This window comes from Polypterus senegalus, chromosome 8 (genome assembly GCF_016835505.1).
Source record: "Polypterus senegalus isolate Bchr_013 chromosome 8, ASM1683550v1, whole genome shotgun sequence".
Classification (NCBI taxonomy): domain Eukaryota; kingdom Metazoa; phylum Chordata; class Cladistia; order Polypteriformes; family Polypteridae; genus Polypterus; species Polypterus senegalus.
This window is the reverse complement of record NC_053161.1, coordinates 94,233,921-94,253,014: the sequence shown is the minus strand read 5'-3', so window position 1 is coordinate 94,253,014 and position 19,094 is coordinate 94,233,921. Positions and strand designations below refer to the sequence as shown.

At 38.0% G+C, this 19,094-nt stretch overlaps 1 protein-coding gene across 1 annotated transcript in view; it reads left to right on the top strand.

The window, feature by feature from the left end:
• The window catches only part of snd1 (staphylococcal nuclease and tudor domain containing 1), a 449,554-nt gene that overhangs the window by 355,673 nt on the left and 74,787 nt on the right, over window positions 1-19,094 (top strand). The window contains exon 19 of the mRNA XM_039761451.1: window positions 7,614-7,737. Coding sequence (XP_039617385.1) covers window positions 7,614-7,737 — 124 coding nt within the window. The remainder of the gene's footprint in view (window positions 1-7,613; window positions 7,738-19,094) is intronic.

The following is a 19,094-nucleotide window of genomic DNA, read 5'->3' as shown; positions in this document are numbered from 1 at the left end:
AACTGAATGATTTGATTTGTTATTGCTGAAAGGAACACATTTTATTTATATTTCCAGGTTTTGTTATGCAGCATGTTCATATTTGAATTTGTATAATTTTGACAGGATATATTTTTATGGAGAGCAAAATCTTTTGGGATATTTAAAATCTAAGTTTATTTTTTATATAAAATTACATAAGAGTAAATAAATTTGAATGTTTGTTCTTTTAATGTTTACTTTATTTCTAACTTGTATAATTTAGACAGGATATATTTTTATGGAGAGCAAAATATTATAAGTTGTTTAAGGTTTGAGTTGATTTATTCAGGAATAATATTCCTGTCTGTTTTTACCATTCCTACCAAAGATATTTCTGTCGACTAAATAAAAATTCCTTCTATTTAAAATTTAAATAGAACTTGAACAAATACGATAGTTCATAATATCCACGCAGACTTGCACGTAAGAGCGGGAGTTATCCGTTTTAACAAGCAGCGTATTGCACTGATACGAAATAGCTGTGTGTGTATATATGTAGATATGTATGTATATATATGTTTATATATGTGTGTGTGTATGTATATATATATATATGTATTTGTGTGTATATATGTGTATGTATGTATGTATGTATGTATGTGTGTATGTATATGTATGTGTATATATGTAGATATATATATGTATGTATATATATGTGTATATGTATAGATATGTATATATATATATATGTTTATGTGTGTGTGTAAATATATATATATATATATATATATATGACAACAACACTCATCACTCACAACAGTGACAAAACAATTACATTGACAATCATGTTACGTTTTTTTCAAAATGTTTCCTTTTCTTTTTCATTGCTTCTTTAACACACTACTTCTCCGCTGCGAAGCGCGGGTATTTTGCTAGTTATCAATAACATGCAAATGACAAGATAGAGCAGCATTTCTCCATTTAGCTTATTTACATTTACACATGTATGTATTTATCTGCACTATTGGGTTTAATTAAATACTTGGAAGAAAAATGAAGAGAAAAAAGTGAAAGACTGAGAATTACTCGTCCATTTTAGCCTTCAAATCATTTGCATGATAGAAAGGGAAAGAAAATCTAGGATATGAGAATGACCTGACATAGCAGAGTTAATTTAATTTCTTAGCTTGTTATTGCTTTATTGGCAAGAATTGCTTTCTAATTAAGCAACCAGGTCAGAACAAAAACCTGCAGCCACTGCGGCTCTCCAGGACTGGGATTGAGGAACGCTGTGCTAGACCATCAATTCTGTTGTCTGTTAGTCTTTCTCTGAATTTACTGCCTTAATCTTCTTTATTTATTTATTTGGTTTGTTCAATGCTATACACTGTATACCCTGCCGTTCGTTCTTATATTCTTAGTGCCTTGAGCATGGGAAAGGCGCTATATAAATAAAATGTATTATTATTAGGAACTTATAACTCCATACAGCATGGTCATTAATATTTAGTAAACATTATCTGACTTTTTCCACATGCACTGCGAGTCACCCTGAGCAGCCTGAGTTGGCCCTTTTATTTTTTTTGTTATCACTCTTATTTTTTCACTTATCCTCTATGGTTTGCTGTTATGACTCTCTAGTTTGTTGTGATAGGGCTACGAAATGAGTCTGAACTATTCCTACATTTAATTTAATAATTGGATATATATGGAAATCATGTTTATTGCAAAATCCTCAGAGGTAAACCACTGTATGCAACCATTCTCCTATGAAGTGTTTTTACTTTTCCTACACAGTAATATTTTTCCTTTTTCTTCTTGAACCTTTCAAAAAGATTTCGAAGGAAAGTGAAGAACAAATAGAAAACTAATGTGGAACATACATAACTGTCCTCCACAATGAGTCAGAAATATTTTGAAGTATATGGTCCTTTTTTGTATGCTTTGTGTAGTTAATCTTAAAATTAAACACTGGTAAACTGGATCATCTCAGTCTTGTTGCACATTCCATGACTGTTTCCTTTTTTGCATTAATACATTAAATATATGGTTCGTCTCATCAATTTCTGGTAAGTTTTGTTTCACTCCACACATTCATGAGAAAAATAAGTTTCAATGAATTGCATGATGGATTTTTTCTGTTGTGTCATGTCTGTCAGTGGTTAAACAACCCCTAATGCTCTTTCTATTACTGTGGCAAAAAGGCACTTTTAATATGTGGGCATTGCACTTAAGTCTTGTGAACTCATTTGGAACACAACTATATTTTCTATATGGACAGAAATATTAATTACTTTTCTACCTAACAGCGAATCTTTTACTTCTGAAAACTGAGTTTCTGGGGCAGTAAAGACAGAATATTGTCATCCATCATGGAAGTGTTGAGGTCAAATTGTTGCTAAAAGCATTCTAGAGACAAAGTCTTCATTTTTTAGGTACATTGAATTTTTGCAGGAAAAAGGTGCTTCTGCAGTAGCTGTTTTTCCAACTCTTGGTTGTTGAAACACACCTGTCTGAGATAGCTATGATTTTATTTTCTAGTGGTTTTAAAGTTCTTAATTCTCTCACTAAAATATCATGATATTGTTTGACTATTGTGTGTGATGTTGAGTTTTCCAGTTCTGGCTTTATCAACCAAGTGCTATGAAGATTTAATGAAACCTTTTCTAAGACACCATGTCTTGTGTTCAAATGTCCTGACATAAATAAATGCATACTTTTTGGCTGTTTTTGTTTGAAGATTAGTAGTCTGATTTTGTGGTATATGCTTAGTCTGTTCTTTGACAAAAGTGTATAAGCTATGTCTTAAGCCTGAGATGTCTGACTTTTTTTAAAAAAGAAAAATATTACTGTAGCAACTTAAGGTTGGCTTCTTTCAAAATTGAAAAATGACTACCAATTGTCTTTTGGTTAGTTTAATGGCTTTTAAATTATTGATTTTTAAAAACCCTCTCAACATTGTTGATATTCCTTTGACATACCTCAGAAAGGGTGTTTTTCTCTTAGGTCCAGTCCACCAATGTTGCAGTATTTTTTGTTTTGATACCATCATTTCTAGAAAATGGCAGACTAATGCAAAAGAATATACAATGAATATCAAAGACAAATGATTACCGTATTCATTAAAATAAACATAACTACGGTTTCATCTTAGTTTTCGTTAGTATTAGCCAATAGTGGAAAGCTGCTAATGGACAGATTCACTAATATTTGGTAGCCTTTGTCCGTCCTTAACACAAATAGGAATGGGCTGTAGAAGAAGTAAAACTGCACTTAAGAGTTTTCAAAACTGGGATCCAACATAAAGACTTTTGTGTTCCTTAACACAAGAATTGCCAAAGTCTATGAAAATAAACCCGTAAATCCGTCCCACCTTAAATCCCTTCACACATCTCTGTCATCGTCTTTTGTCTTTTAAATGTGTCGATAAGCAGCAAGCAGCCTCCTATCACATCCGACACCCCGGCCGCACAAGGTTTTCTCACCTCAAGTCAGCTTACCTGCGTATCCGTTTCTTAGAGTTGTATGAAGTCAAACAAAGTGACACCTTTTATAAATACTATATCGTTATTTGGAACACATGCATTTCAAGTGTGTTCCGTGTCTACAACAATCTATGTAAACACATCGCTAAAACAGAAACATTTGTCATGTTTTAGTAGTAATTGACACAATGTAGACATGAAGCGTATAATGTGTGAAGCCAGAAGTCCAAATATCAAATAAACACTTTCACAAAAGATACAAGTATAATGAAAGTGTGCTTTTATTCAAGAATATAACCAAAGAAAGGGTGTGACATTGACACGTCCTCGCAACGATTGCTTTGGTGGTGTAATGGTAAGAACTGCTGACTGTTAATCAAAGAGTCATGAGTTCGATCCCATATAACTCTGTTTTGAGAAGTGAATTGCACTTATTCTTACTATTTTTTAGAATAAAAACATAAATTTGATTTGAGCCTGTAACAGTTGGTGTAAATGTATGGTAAAGTATAGCATTGTTTTTTTTTTTATTCAGTTTTATTCTCCCAATTATGTTCAAAATCCCCCCCATTACCCCAGGTCTTACATTGCTGTTTTCACATAAAGACGCGCTATAGCAGCGGTGAGCTTAGATGATGAGGGTTCTACTTCGGAGAAAGAATGCAAGTCACAGTTTCCGTTATAGTTACGTGTTCAACATTTCTTGCCTTGCATTTTCTGTCTTCCCACATTTACACAGATTGTTGTAGACACGGAAAACACATGAAATGTATGTGCTCGAAATAAAAATATATCTTTTATCCTATACAATTCCAAACACCTAACTTCAAGATAAAGAGACTTCACCTCTGAGAATTTTTCATGACTTAACTTCATCTGCCTCTGTTGGAGTTGAGTGAGCAGGTTGCTTGTGTTGATTGACACATTTGCAAAACAAATACACTGATGAAGAGGTGCAAGGGAATTTAAGGTACCCCGGCATTACAAATATTTTTGTAGGCTTTAGTGATTCTAGTGTTAAATAACTTCAGAGTGGCAGTGGCAAAGTGAATAGGAGAGGAGTATAAGCTTTTATTTCTAGAAATAGTTTTTGTCCACTAAGTTTAATTTAATCATACTAGCCAACCCGTGACGTGCCATATGCCGCATAATCAGGCCAGTTTTTTAATGATTTTTAAGCACAGGGAGAAAATGAACATTTGAAAAATCTGTAATGTAATAAATCAGCAAGAAAAGCAACATTGTAACAATGCAGGGAACGAACCAACGCACAATCGTCCATGACTGAAAACTGGCGGACCGCCATCACACCCTGCCTACTCATGTACCCACCTCCAACTCGTCACTTGAGTCGTTGTCGTCTTTGCACAGTCAACATGCACCTGTGACTCACGTAGACTTTTCATTGGTCTGTGCGGTTTTGGCTGCTTTTCTATATATAATCCACCAAGACACCCGACCATGGTAGTAGCGCGAATTGCTGTATGTAGTGTGTAAAACAGTTTGGTGTGGTGCACGCGGTCGTGCGTCGTAACCGAAAACTTGGTTTTTAAAGACTGCTTACTTCATTGTGTTTTAACCTCAGTTGTAAAGGATTGTTTTAAGGATCCCATGGGATACCCCTCGCAGACCATTTTACACGCTGCATATGGCGATTCACCTTCGTGAGAAACATGCCTCTATGAACAGTCAACGTCGCTCGTAGGTGCTTGTGGCCTCTACGACAGAAGAATATAAATTACGCCGTTTTTTCTGTGTCGTTGCGTCCAAGTAGGTGGGCGTGGCTCAGCGAGTTGTCGTCATATCCAATGGTCTTGGAGTTGGTGGGCATGGCTCCTTTCTGCATGCGCCATAGGTGTCTTACTTGTCGGCGGCTTAGTGAATCCACGCCCCTTCCGGCGTGCTTTCCATTTGTGAAGCCACAACACACACAACCTTGAGGCAGATGGGCTACAACAGCAGAAGACCCCACCGGGTAAATTTCATCTCCACTACAAACAGGAAAAAGAGGCTACAATTTGCACAAGTTCACCAAAATTGGACAGTTGAAGACTGGAACAATGTTGCCTGGTCTGATGAGTCTCGATTTCTGTTGAGACATTCAAATGGTAGAGTCAGAATTTGGTGTAAACAGAATGAGAATATGGATCCATCATGCCTTGTTACCACTGTGCAGGCTGGTGGTGGTGGTGTAATGGTGTGGGGGATGTTTTCTTGGCACACTTTAAGCCCCTTAGTGCCAATTAGGCATCGTTTAAATGCCACGGGCTACCTGAGCATTGTTTCTGACCATGTCCATCCCTTCATGACCACCATGTACCCATCCTCTGATGGCTACTTCTAGCAGGATAATGCACCATGTCACAAAGCTCGAATCATTTCAAATTGGTTTCTTGAACATGACAATGAGTTCACTGTACTAAAATGGCCCCCACAGTCACCAGATCTCAACCCAATAGAGCATCTTTGGGATGTGGTGGAACGGGAGCTTCGTGCCCTGGATGTGCATCCCACAAATCAAGTGCAAGATGCTATCCTATCAATATGGGCCAACATTTCTAAAGAATGCTTTCAGCACCTTGTTGAATCAATGCCACGTAGAATTAAGGCAGTTCTGAAGGCGAAAGGGGATCAAACACCGTATTAGTATGGTGTTCCTAATAATCCTTTAGGTGAGTGTATATACGTTTAGAGACAACCATGAATAAATGTTTCTTAAAATTGGGTGGGAACAATTAGGTGGCTTACTGAGTGTAACATTTCTAAACCAATCCAAAGCCTCACAAAGGTGGGGCTCAAAGTAGGGTGGTGATTTTGAACTATAAAGAACAATGGTGCGCTCAATAACTTTATCTGACAGCACGTTTCCAATTATGAATAACTTGCCGCAGCCTAAAAGTCTCCTAAAAAGACCCCTATTAAATATATGTGTGTTGCATGTACAGAAAGCACACTGCACATGTTAAAAATAGACAGAACTTGTTCAGAGGGATTAGCCACAGCATTTTAACACACAGTTTATCCATAGTCTACAATACTTATCTAGACTCTGTTTGTTTTTATGACATATAGTGATGCAATACTCCTAATGACTGAATAATATCGTAACAGCAGAAGCACTTCTCAAATGCATGGAGCCAAATATCTGTCCCTTCTGTTGCAGTGCTCATTAAAATTTACAAATTAATCATTAAACTTCAATTACCTTGTGCACCTGAGCTTCTGAATTAATAACACTGATTTTAGCTAGGATCAGAGGTCATAAGGTAGTTAGTGAGAGTCAGAAAAAGATTGTATCTTTGCAATCTATTCTTGCCTAGGAACAACTAGCAGCTCTACAAGAGGAGTTGAACCCCAAATTTGTAAAAACTTCAAGTAAACTTTTTTCAAATTGTCATTATGGGATGTTGTGTGTAGAATACTGAGGGAAAAAATGAATTGAATCCATTTTGGAATAAGGCTGTAACATAACAAAATGTGGAAAAAAATGATGCGCTGTGAATACTTTCCGGATGCACTGTACATTACAGTGGGTCTGGGTTCTGCTAGGGTTGATTTTATTTTACTTGAGAGTGATTTCACACATTGGTCCTATTTGAAGTTATTCAAAACTGGCATCATCCCGTGTCCGTGTTTAAAATTATATTAAGTGAATTATTTTTTAAACAAATGTATTATTTGAGCTCCATCAGTCTTTGTAACTGTGTGCACAAGAATAAAAATACATTAATGATAACCTTTAATAAAATGGTACCCAGTTAATAATGTGTTACATTTATGATTGAATTTATAACATTAAAATAAAATTGGCGATTCTAAATTTCCCCTAGTGTGTACTTGGTGTGTGGGTATGGGTAAGAGCACCCTGTGGTGGGCTGGCGCCCTGCCCAGGGTTTGTTTCCTGCCTTGTGCCCTGTATTGGCTGGGATTGGCTCCAGCAGACCCCCTGTGACCCTATAGTTAGGATATAGTGAGTTGGATAATGGATCCTGTAGTTCTTTGATTCACTTTTAAATATAAAGAAACAGTGGCAAATTAGCAACTTGTCTTTTTCTTTTTTTTTTCTTTTTTTGCAGTAATTTAAATGTAAATCTTTTTGTGTATTTCTAGTTGCTTTTTTTCTTGTTTGTGCTTGAATTAAACACCTTTCTTAATGTATGTCAACAGGTAGTCAACTGGAGAAGCTAATGGAAACAATGCGGAGTGAGATTGCTGCACATCCACCTGTCGAGGGCTCCTATGCACCACGTCGTGGAGATTACTGCATTGCAAAATTTGCTGATGGAGAATGGTAATTCTTTTGGTGAACTAGTATCCCTAAAAAATGACTTGATATTATTTATAGGATCAGTAAAAAATAAATGTCTGATTAACATCTGCATTCCAAACCCTTTATACTGGTATAGGCTTAGAATTTGTAATATCACATGATGTGAAAGTCATCATTTGCTACTTGCTGCATTACGTATTCACAAAAATCAAGATTTTACAGTATATTATAATTCAGTAAATATCATAGCACATACAAAATATCCATGCGAGTCAGAGAAGAAAATATGAAATCTAGCTCTATAGAAATTCTAGCAAAGAACACTTACCTATTTCTCATAGTTACTTCTAAAGTAAGTTTAATACTAGAATCCCTGAAGCCTATAAAAAATTATGTAATCTCCGGCCAACTTAAATTCCTTCGCAACTCTCCACCAGTGTCTTTTGTTTTGCAAGTTTGTTGATAAGCACAAGCAGCCTGCTATCCCATCCCCCACCGACGGAGCTGATGTCAGTCGCAAAATTCTCAGAGCTGAAGTGTGTTTATCTGGGTGTGAGGTGCCTGGAGTTGTATATGGTAAATATGTCATTATTTGGAATACATACATTTCATGTGTATTCCGTGTCTACAACAATCTGTGTAAATGTAGGATGAAAGGAAATGTGAGGCAAGAAATGTTGAACACATACAGTAACTAAAACAGAAACTTTTTCAATGTTATACTAATAGTGATGTGAAGTGTATAATTTCTGAAGACTTTAGTCCAAATATCAAATAAACAAGTGCACTGTTGTTCAAGAATGTAACCAAAGGATAAAAAATAATTAAATTTACATGTTGCTGAGTTAAAAATCCAAGCACAGATGTCAATCGACAGAAAGTTGATATGTATTCCTGAATGGTGCAGAGGTAAGAACTGCTGCCTTATAACCAAAAGGTTGCGGGATGGGGGAGGTTCCAATTTTGAGTAGTGAATTGCTATTACAATAGACCCCCGTGAAGTCGCGGTTCAGAGTTTGCCGCCTCAGTCATTTGCGAATTTTTCCTTAGAACCTATCTAATAATTGTTAGCAGAAACCGCAAATATCCTTCACAAACTTTATGGCTTTTACAGTGGAAATACTGCACTGTAGAGAGAACAGGAAGCAAATGTAGAGGAAAACGCGGCTTGGGATGGTGAAAGTAGCCAATAGAGTTTGAAACTGTAACTCCCAGCAGTCCCTGCAGTGACTCTGATTGGTCTTCTGCTGAGGGTGCTGGTGTTGTTGGGGTCAAAGGATGTCAGCACGGCTTTTAAAAAGGGGACCAGTGACCAACAGCAAAAAAAAAAAGTTTTTGTAATTTGTGTTACAAGTTCCTGTCCGTCTGCCTTCAGTTGGGTTACCTGTACTTATTCATTTTGCCCTGGATCGTTTTGTATGCCTGGATTGTCTGCTGTCTACCTATGTACATGAGGACTGTAAGTGGATTCATGGCCATCCTGCAAAGAAAGGAGCGCTCCTGAACCCATCTTCACCATTTCAGGAATTAGTGGTATGACTATCTTTACATTCCCATTCGACGTGTAAATTTCTGGACTATCTACTTTCATCATTACATTTCATCCGTTGCCGTTTTTCATGATTTACTGTGTGTGTTTTGTATGTGCTTTGTTGTATTTAATGTGTAATCGCCGTAAGGGGAAAAGGGGTGGTATTGTCGTTATCATTTAATTCATTTGTTTTCATTACATTCTTTATTTACTGTTTGATAACTGGTTTGCTTTGTTTTTGTCTCCGTTTGTGAGTGCGTGCGGGTCGGGCAAAGGCTGGGTGTGTCCCTGGAATCTCCACCATCAAAATAAATAAATCACCGTCTTCTCACCTGTGTGAATCTTAGTGGTACCGGACCACTACAGCGTTATTCATTTCTCCTTGCTGCTGATTGACTGTGATGCATCCCCAGCTGAGTGTTCTTGTGTTTTCCATTTTGTTCCTCTTAACCCTTAAACTGCCACAACCTGCTATAGTTATTTAACAGTTAAATATGCAAGCATGCTGGAGCTGATTAGTCAGTGCCGTACATTTGTTGAGCAGCCAGCTCATGACCACTGCCAGTCCCTTGTGAGCAGGAGGGGCTGAATGCACCCCTAGCAGACACGGACACTTCTCAAAAAACGCCTCTTAAAAAACTGATAGACTACTTTAACATTGCTCCCTTTCTTGCTGGGCTTACTTCCAGATACTCTGTCGCATGATATGCTTCTTACGTAACGTTACGCATACTTAAAAGTCTGAACAGCACCTGTCCTTTTTGGCTGATTGCTACGTTTCTCTCTGCTCCCCCAGACTTCCTCTGCTCCTCTTAGGGGTCCTGCTCCCATTGTGCTCCCCTATGATGTTTGTCTATTCCTTAATCAAGAACTAACTGCATACTGAACTCGTTTTTACTTCTGAAAGAGACATGTTTGTTTGAAGTGTTTGAATATAGTTCCTGTCTCTACAATCTCCTGTGTTTCTGTGCAATTCTGTGACCCAAGCGTGACACCCTGCAGCACTGCAGCGTCACTGTCCCTGTGATTGAGCCGCTGTACTAGACTAGTGTGTGTCCTGTTTATAATGTGCACTTATTATTCTAGAAAATTGAACAATATTTCAGCTGACTGTTTTGAGCATACAGATGGCTAGCTGACATGTGGATTGCGCTAAACAAGTAACGTGAGATGGGTATTTTTGCACAGATGTTTGCCATTATACAGCATTTGTCATCACTGTGTTCCTGCCATGGAGAACGACTTTCGGACGGCTTTGAGGAGATTCTGGTCCACCATCCGGGGTATCAGAAGGGGGAAGCAGTGCAGTGTCAACACAATAGATGATGGGGATGGTGCGCTGCTGACTTCGACTTGGTACGTTGTGGGTCGGTGGGGGGAGTACTTCGAAGACCTCCTCAATCCCATCAACATGCCTTCCAATGAGGAAGCAGAGCCTGGGGACTCGGAGGTGGGCTCCCCCATCTCGTAAAAGTCCTTGGTGGCAGGGCCCCGGGGTGGATGAGATACGCCCAGAGTTCCTCAAGGCTCTGGATGTTGTAGGACTGTCTTGGTTGACACGTCCCTGCAACATCGCATGGACATCGGGGACAGTGCCTCTGGATTGGCAGACTGGGGTGGTGGTCCCTATCTTTAAAAAGGGGGACAGGAGGGTGTCCCAACTACAGAGGGATCACACTCCTCAGCCTCCCTGGAAAAGTCTATTCAGGGGTTTTGGAAAGCAGGGTCCATCGGATAGTCAAATCTAGGATTCAGGAGGAACAGTGTGGTTTTTGTCCTGGTCGCAGAACAGTGGACCAGCTTTACACCCTTAGCAGAGTCCTGGAGTGTACATCGGAGTTTACCCAACCAGTCTACATGTGTTTTGTAGACTTGGAAAAGGCGTTCGACCGTGTCCCTCGGGAAATCCTGTGGGGGGTGCTCTGGGAGTATGGGGTACCAGACCCCATGATAAGGGCTGTTCGGTCCCTGTACAACTGGTGTCAGATCTTGGTCCGCATTGCTGGAAGTAAGTCAAACCCATTTCCAGTTAGAGTAGACTCCGCCAGGGCTGCCCTTTGTCACCGATTCTGTTCATAACCTTTATGGAAAGAATTTCTAGGCGCAGCCAGGGTGTTGAGGGGGTCCAGTTTGATGGACTCAGGGTTGGGTCACTGCTTTTTGCAGATGATGTTGTCCTGTTTGCTTCAGGCCGGGATCTTCAGCTCTCTCTCTGAATTGGTTCGCGGCTGGGATGGGAATCAGCACCTCCAAATCCAAGACCATGGTTCTCAGCCGGAAAAGGATGGAGTGCCATCTCAGGGTTGGGGGCAAGATCCTGCCCCAAGTGGAGGAGTTTAAGTATCTCGGGGTCTTGCACACGAGTGAGGGAAGAATGGAGTGTGAGATCGACAGGCGGATCGGTGCGGGCTCTGCATCGGTCTGTCATGGTGAAAAAGGAGTTGAGCCGTAAGGCAAAGCTCTCAATTTACCAGTCGATCTGTGTTCCTACCCTCACCTATGGTCATAAGCTATGGGTAGTGAAGAATTTCACTCTATATGAATAAATGTTTGTATACAGGTGCTGGTCATAAAATTAGAATATCATGACAAAGTTGATTTATTTCAGTAATTCCATTCAAAAAGTGAAACTTGTATATTAGATTAATTCATTACACACAGACTAATGTATTTCAAATGTTTATTTCTTTCAATTTTAATGATTATAACTGACAACTAATGAAAGTCCCAAATTCAGTATCTCGGAAAATTAAAATATCAATTAAGACCAATGGAAAAAAAGGATTTTTAGAAGTGTTGGCCAACTGAACGGTATGAACATGAAAAGTATGAGCATGTACAGCACTCAATATTTAGTTGAGGCTCCTTTGGCCTGGATTACTGCAGCAATGCGGCGTGGCATGGAGTCGATCAGTCTGTGGCACTGCTCAGGTGTTATGAGAGCCCATGTTGCTCTGATAGTGGCCTTCAGCTCTTCTGAATTGTTGGGTCTGGCGTATTGCATCTTCCTCTTCACAATACCCCATAGATTTGCTATGGGGTTAAGGTCAGGCAAGTTTGCTGGCCAATCAAGAACAGGGATACCATGGTCCTTAAACCAGGTACTGGTAGCTTCGGCACTGTGTGCAGGTGCCAGGTCCTGTTGGAAAATGAAACCTGCATCTCCATAAAGTTAGTCAGCAGCAGGAAGCATGAAGTGCTCTAAAACTTCCTGGTAGACGGCTGTGTTGACCTTGGACCTCAGAAAACACAATGGACCAACACCAGCAGATGATATGGCACCCCAAACCATCACTGACTGTGGAAACTTTACACTGGACCTCAAGCAACGTGGATTCTGTGCTTCTCCTCTCTTCCTCCAGACTCTGGGACCTTGATTTCCTCAGGAAATGCAAAATTTACTTTCATCAGAGAACATAACTTTAAACCACTCGGCAGCAGTTGAGTCCTTTTTGTCTTTAGCCCAGGCGAGACGCTTCTGACGCTGTCTCTTGTTCAAGAGTGGCTTGACACAAAGAATGCGACAGCTGAAACCCATCTCTTGCATACATCTGTGTGTGGTGGTTCTTGAAGCACTGACTCCAGCTGCAGTCCACTCTTTGTGAATCTCCCCCACAGTTTTGAATGGGTTTTGTTTCACAATCCTCTCCAGGGTGCGGTTATCCCTATTGCTTGTACACTTTTTTTTTCTACCACATCTTGTCCTTCCCTTCGCCTCTCTATTAATGTGCTTGGACACAGAGCTCTGTGAACAGCCAGCCTCTTTAGCAATGACCTTTTGTGTCTTGCCCTCCTTGTGCAAGGTGTCAATGGTCACCTTTTGGACAACTGTCAAGTCAGCAGTCTTCCCCATGATTGTTTAGCCTACAGAACTAGACTGAGAGACCATTTAAAGGCTTTTGCAGGTGTTTTGAGTTAATTAGCTGATTACAGTGTGGCACCAGGTGTCTTCAATATTGAAACTTTTCACAATATTCTAATTTTCTGAGATTCTGAATTTGGGACTTTCATTAGTTGTCAGTTATAATCATCAAAATGTGTGTGTAATGAATGACTCTAATATACAAGTTTCACTTTTTGAATGGAATTACTGAAATAAATCAACTTTGTCATGATATTCAAATTTTTTGACCAGCACTTGTATTTCGCACAAATTAAATGAATATTTGTCTGTTTCATCCAAATTCTGCCAAAAGTAGTTATGTTAATTAAGGTGTTTACTTTATGTAACTACGCTATATAGCATAGGCAGAAGGCTTTTCTTTTTCCTCATTTTAACATTACATTTTACATTTGCTTATTTCACAAAGTTGTGTAACAAAATTGCCTATTGTAAAATGTACCTACATATTTTTTGGGAGGCAAGATCTGGATTTCACTGTTACTATACTGTACAATAGTAAAACAAAAGTATGCAGCTACCTCCCCAAATGAATAATATAAAATTTATCTCTGTTAGTCTTTCTTACTATTACGCTTGGTAATGTTAATGTCTCATTTGCAGTTACAAATAATTTAAAATACTTTACCAGCACGATAAACATTGCTGACTAATAGATGTTGAGTGACCAAGGTCAATAAAATCTCCAAAATATTTTGCTAGTGAAAATGTAAACATATGAGATCACATTCTGCAGCAGTGTTGCATTGTATTTCATCCTTTCCAGGTAACAGACTGTTGTGAGATAACCTGGCAGGTGTGTGCAGCATTTGTACCAAAACAGCAGTTCTGCAACTTAAAATAGTGCTTTTTCAAAAATTGTACACCATTGTACATCTTTGTAATCTGCTCCTTTTTGTATATATTTTAGAAAAATAAATATTTTACAAAAGTTAAGAGTTCTAATCTTTCAACATTAGGTAAAATTATAGAAAATCAAAAAATAATAAAATAAAATTGATTTACTTTATTATAAGAACCCTAAATTAGCACATCATGCAAGGTTACATGTCTAATTAAACGTCTAATGGTTTGAGTCTGTAACACCCGGTGTACATTTTTGCTAAAAAGCAAAATGTACATTTTTTGTAAAAGTTAGTGTTAATTCCTGTCATCCTATATTTGCCTAGATCGTTGTAGACATGGAACACACATGAAATGTATGTATTTCAAATAATGATTTATTATTTACCCTATACAACTCAAGGCACCTCACACCCGGATAAAAACACTTGAGCTTTGAGAATTCTGCATCTCATTTCAACTGCGTTGGTGGAGGATGGGATAGCAGGCTGCTTATGCTGATTGAAACAAGATGTTGATGAAGATGTGAAAAGGAATTTAAGGTGGCCTGGCATTGTGACTTTTTTCATAGGCTTCAGGGATTCTAGTGTTAATAAGGGCCATTCGGTCCCTGTATAATCACAGTGAGAGCTGTGTCTGTATACTTGGATAAACATCATCATTACTCTTAGTGGGTATGGGAAGCTGCCAGGACTGTGCTTTCTGTCCTATCCTGTTTGTGATTTCCATGGACAGGATATAATTGGTCACTAGTTTTTGCAGACAATGTGGTCCTATTAGTCTCATTGGCTCTGAACTCCAGCATGCTTTTGGACAGTTGGGAGGCATGAGCAACAGCATTACCAAATCTGTCGTCTTGGTCCTCAGCAGAAAAAAGGAGGACTTTCCACTCTGAGTGAGAGGCAAGGTATTGCCTCGGGTGAAGGGGTTTAAGTATCTTGGGGTCTTGTTTAAGAGGAGGGGTGGATGGTGGGAACAAGAGACAGATCAAAGCAGTGAGCACAATTATGTGGTCAGTATACTGACCGATAGTTGTGAAGTAGGAGCTAAACCAGAAGGCAGAGATATCGATTTACTAGTCAGTTTACACACTTATCCTCACCCATGGTTACAAGCTTTGCATAAAAGACAAGAACAATGGTTCAAATGGAGATAGAGAAGTACAGACACACAGGAGAGGTTCAGAGTAGAACCACTGACTCTCTGCATTTCAGAGGAGCTGATTGAGTTGATTCGGGCATCTTATACAAATGTCTCCCAGACACATCCCTGCAGATGTTTTGCAAGCATGACTGGCTAGGAGAAGACCTAGGCCGGCTGGGGGGATTATATGTCCCAGATAGCCTAGGAACACCTGGGATCCCACATTGTGAGTTGGCAAGTGGCTGTGGAAAACGGTTTATGACCTTCACCTCTTAGACTGTTGTCCCATGGTCCTGCATGAGTGGTTGAAAATGAATTAGCTTCTTTGAATTTCAGATTAAGTTGTTTACAGTGCCTATTTTTTTAAAGGAGGTTTTAAGATCTCTGTTAAATATATTTTATATTCTTGTGCAGTATTTAGGAATGCTCTGAAAAAGATATAAAAATAATGGGAAGAATGTTAATTTTGACCTTTTTAATACTCAAAGCTACTACAAAGTTTAAAAAAGGCTAATAATTTCACTTAATACTCAGTAAATCAAAATATTTGATCTATTTTAAAACAGTAACAAGAAAACTAATGGAATGCAGGCCAAAGTGCAAGAAACTTGTCAAAGTATTTTCTTATTCAAACTAATCTTAGACATTCTATGGAATTTTTTCAATGTATCTAATCTAATTGATAAGAATGAATATGGGATCAGTAGTAAAGAGTCCTGTATTTTCTGCATTAACTGATTCTTTCTGTTTAAGTCCATCAATTACTTTCTCCCTCCATATCTGTTTGCTTATCTCAATAACAATGGCACATACAGTAGAATGACAACATTGGGCATCCTTGTTTGGTTCCATCTCTAAAGCAAAATAGTTTATAACACACTAAAAATTTTTATTGCAGTGCAATAGTATTTACCTTCTTTCTGTAAATCGTGCTGGATCTTACAAATTTATGAGTGTAAGGGCCAGTTTATACTTCACGCTCAGAACGTGTACGCGCCCGCATCATGGCTCCCACGCGTTCTCAGCATTCATTTCACGCGTCCTCTGAGCAGTTCCTCAGACATTAACATGACGCCTGCGTGAGTTGCAGTACCAGCAAAAAGTCGGGGGGCACAGTGTGCTAAAAGTCGGAACGTGACGTCAGAGTCTCTGTTAACTATCTACATGTGACAGAAAGCCTATATGCAGATCCTACGGGGATCGATGTACGCGCTTCAATGTTTGATGAATGGTTCGATGTGGTGAAGCATAATGGCAACATACAGATGCATTTGTGGTGCTTTTATATTCAAGCTTTGAATATATTCCTGATCGTAATGACGCAATACATTTTAAAAGTTTCACATACCATCTTTTGTGGCGTCTTATGAACTTATGAAAACTTTGAAATTACTCCAGTTATTTTGTCCACTAGTATGAGAAAACATCCACATATGATATACTAATTAACTTGTCTTGATGTCTAGCTTTGTAAGACATCAAGGTTTTTTTTAGGGTTCCTCTATTTTAGGCACTCTAGACATGAATAAAAAAACATTATTTTAGGCCATTTTTGAATTATTTTTTGCATAAATATTATACCAGTTGGTGTCTTCAACAAAAAAAATCAGAACAACTTGAAGTTGTGCATGCCACATCAACTGACAACTGGGGCACACCCCTTAGTGGGATATGAGGGGTCCTTTTCACAAAACTTTGAAAAAATAGGGTTCTCTAATATATACAGATGGAGTGTCATTTTATGCTATTTCATGGTTTCTGATCATGAATATGACAATATTTTTGATGATTGAATTTTTGTCCATGGTCCTAGCCTTCTAAGAGCTTTTTGAAATGTTTGAAATACAAATTTCAAAAATAAGAACGTGCTCAAACTTGTTAAGAAGGCAGGCTCTATTGTAGGATTAAAGTTGGACAGTTTAACATCTGTGGCAGAGAGACGGACACTAAGCAAACTCCTGTCAACCATGAATAATCCACTGCATCCACTTAACAGTGTCATCTCCAGATAGAGGAGTAGCTTCAGTGACAGACTTTTGTCACTGTCCTGCTCCACTGACAGACTAAAGAGATCGTTCCTCCCCCACACTATGCGACTCTTCAATTCCACCAGGGGGAGTAAATGCTAACATTAATTTTATTTTAATTTTTTTTTTCCATTTTTTTTCATTTTTATTACTATTTAATTTAATACTGTTTCTTTGTATCAGTATACTACTGCTGGATTATGTGAATTCCCCCTTGGGATTAATAAAGTATCTATCTATCTATCTATTATTTTAGACTATTTTGAGATCTATGAATAAGAAAGTTATTTCTGGTACTTTATGCACTGATCTACCCCTCTTTGGACCTCTATCAGTGGGTGAAAAAAGCATTTGTATTACAATTGAGAACGTTTAGATTGTAAGCATTTAAACTGAAGCACACTTTTTAATATTTCAAAAATTGGATGCATGAAGAAGATTGTTACATTTCTTTTTATATACTACTTTTGTTAAAAAGAAGAAAAAAATCATCAAATTAAACACACAATCTCCTTTTCTGCATACTTTATATAAATCTGGAAGATTCCACCAGTAGGTGGCAGTGCGTGATACTTTTGCGAAGTTGCTTAAAAAGATGGCAACAGCGACACAGACAATGGTATGTGAGACCTTTAAATGTATCACATTATAATGAGTAAATTGTGATGCTTGTATTGCGTGTGCAAGAAATGATGAAAAATTGATCCTGTTGGAATTGTAATGCATCTTGCAGCAACTGAATCCCCACTTCTCTCAGACATTTTCCGTTGTCCATGGAAGTATCTGTCTTGAATTTGCTTCTGTTTCATCTTCCATGTTTCCACATCCACTTTCAAAGAGGTGGCAATTTGATGCCAACTGTTCTGACAGGCGTGTTGTCACTATGGACATGTTGATAATAAACAATGATGGTGACAAGGTCACATACCAAAACCTGAACACAAACAGCACCTTAATTTTTGCTTGTATTGCAACTCACAAACATGTCACATTAATTTCTGGCATCGTGCTCAAAAGATGCGTCAAAAAGCAATGGGAATGCGTGGAAGCCATGATGCATACACATAAGCGTTCTGAGCGTCAATTACTTCCTGGCTGTGAGGTTTTGAAGTTATATTTAAAAGTTTTTATCTAAAGCACTGATTTGAAACATAACCCAATTCCCTAGCCAGTATGATGTTATTTTCATACAATGGATTATGGAAAGAATTTTGGCTATACTTTGTCTGTTATCCAAATATGGTGCCTATGTTTTTTTTTAAATGTATCTTAATTCATTCTTCCATCAACTATAATGAAGTGCCCCTCTGAAATAGAAAATACCTCATTATCCATACACTGGTTTGCTTTAAAAATTAATATTCCAAATTCTTTAATAATCTTTCCAGTCTTGAAGTAAAAAATACATGACCAACCCATTGTCGTTTCAGCTAATATCAAACTTCTGTTAAAAACACATCTTTTCGATGAGTATTATTCTTTTTCTTGTATGTACTTTCTACTGTCTTGTTAATGTGGGTATTGAATTGTAAAGTGTCCTTGAGTGTATGAAAGGCGCTACATAAATAAAACTTATTATTAATATTATATTATTAAGGCTATTTTTGTCTTTTTCATGTGATACTACATTTTCTTTTTTTCTGAATTTTTAATGGAGACTTTTAAATTTATAAAGTATAACATTGTATCTGTCTAACCAAATTTTTAAACATATACTCAAATCAGACTTTATTTAGGGTCTCTGAGGACTGAAGCCTATCCTGGCAACACTGGGAACAGGGCAGAAAACAGCCATTCCATCACAGGTCCCACTGTTTATTATTCAGAGTGTTTTAACTTTGAGCATTTTGAATTGTTAAGTTTATATAGTAGGCCATGAGAACTGTATAGGAAAATGAGATCTTCTAGAAGTAACTCGTCATATGATGTATAG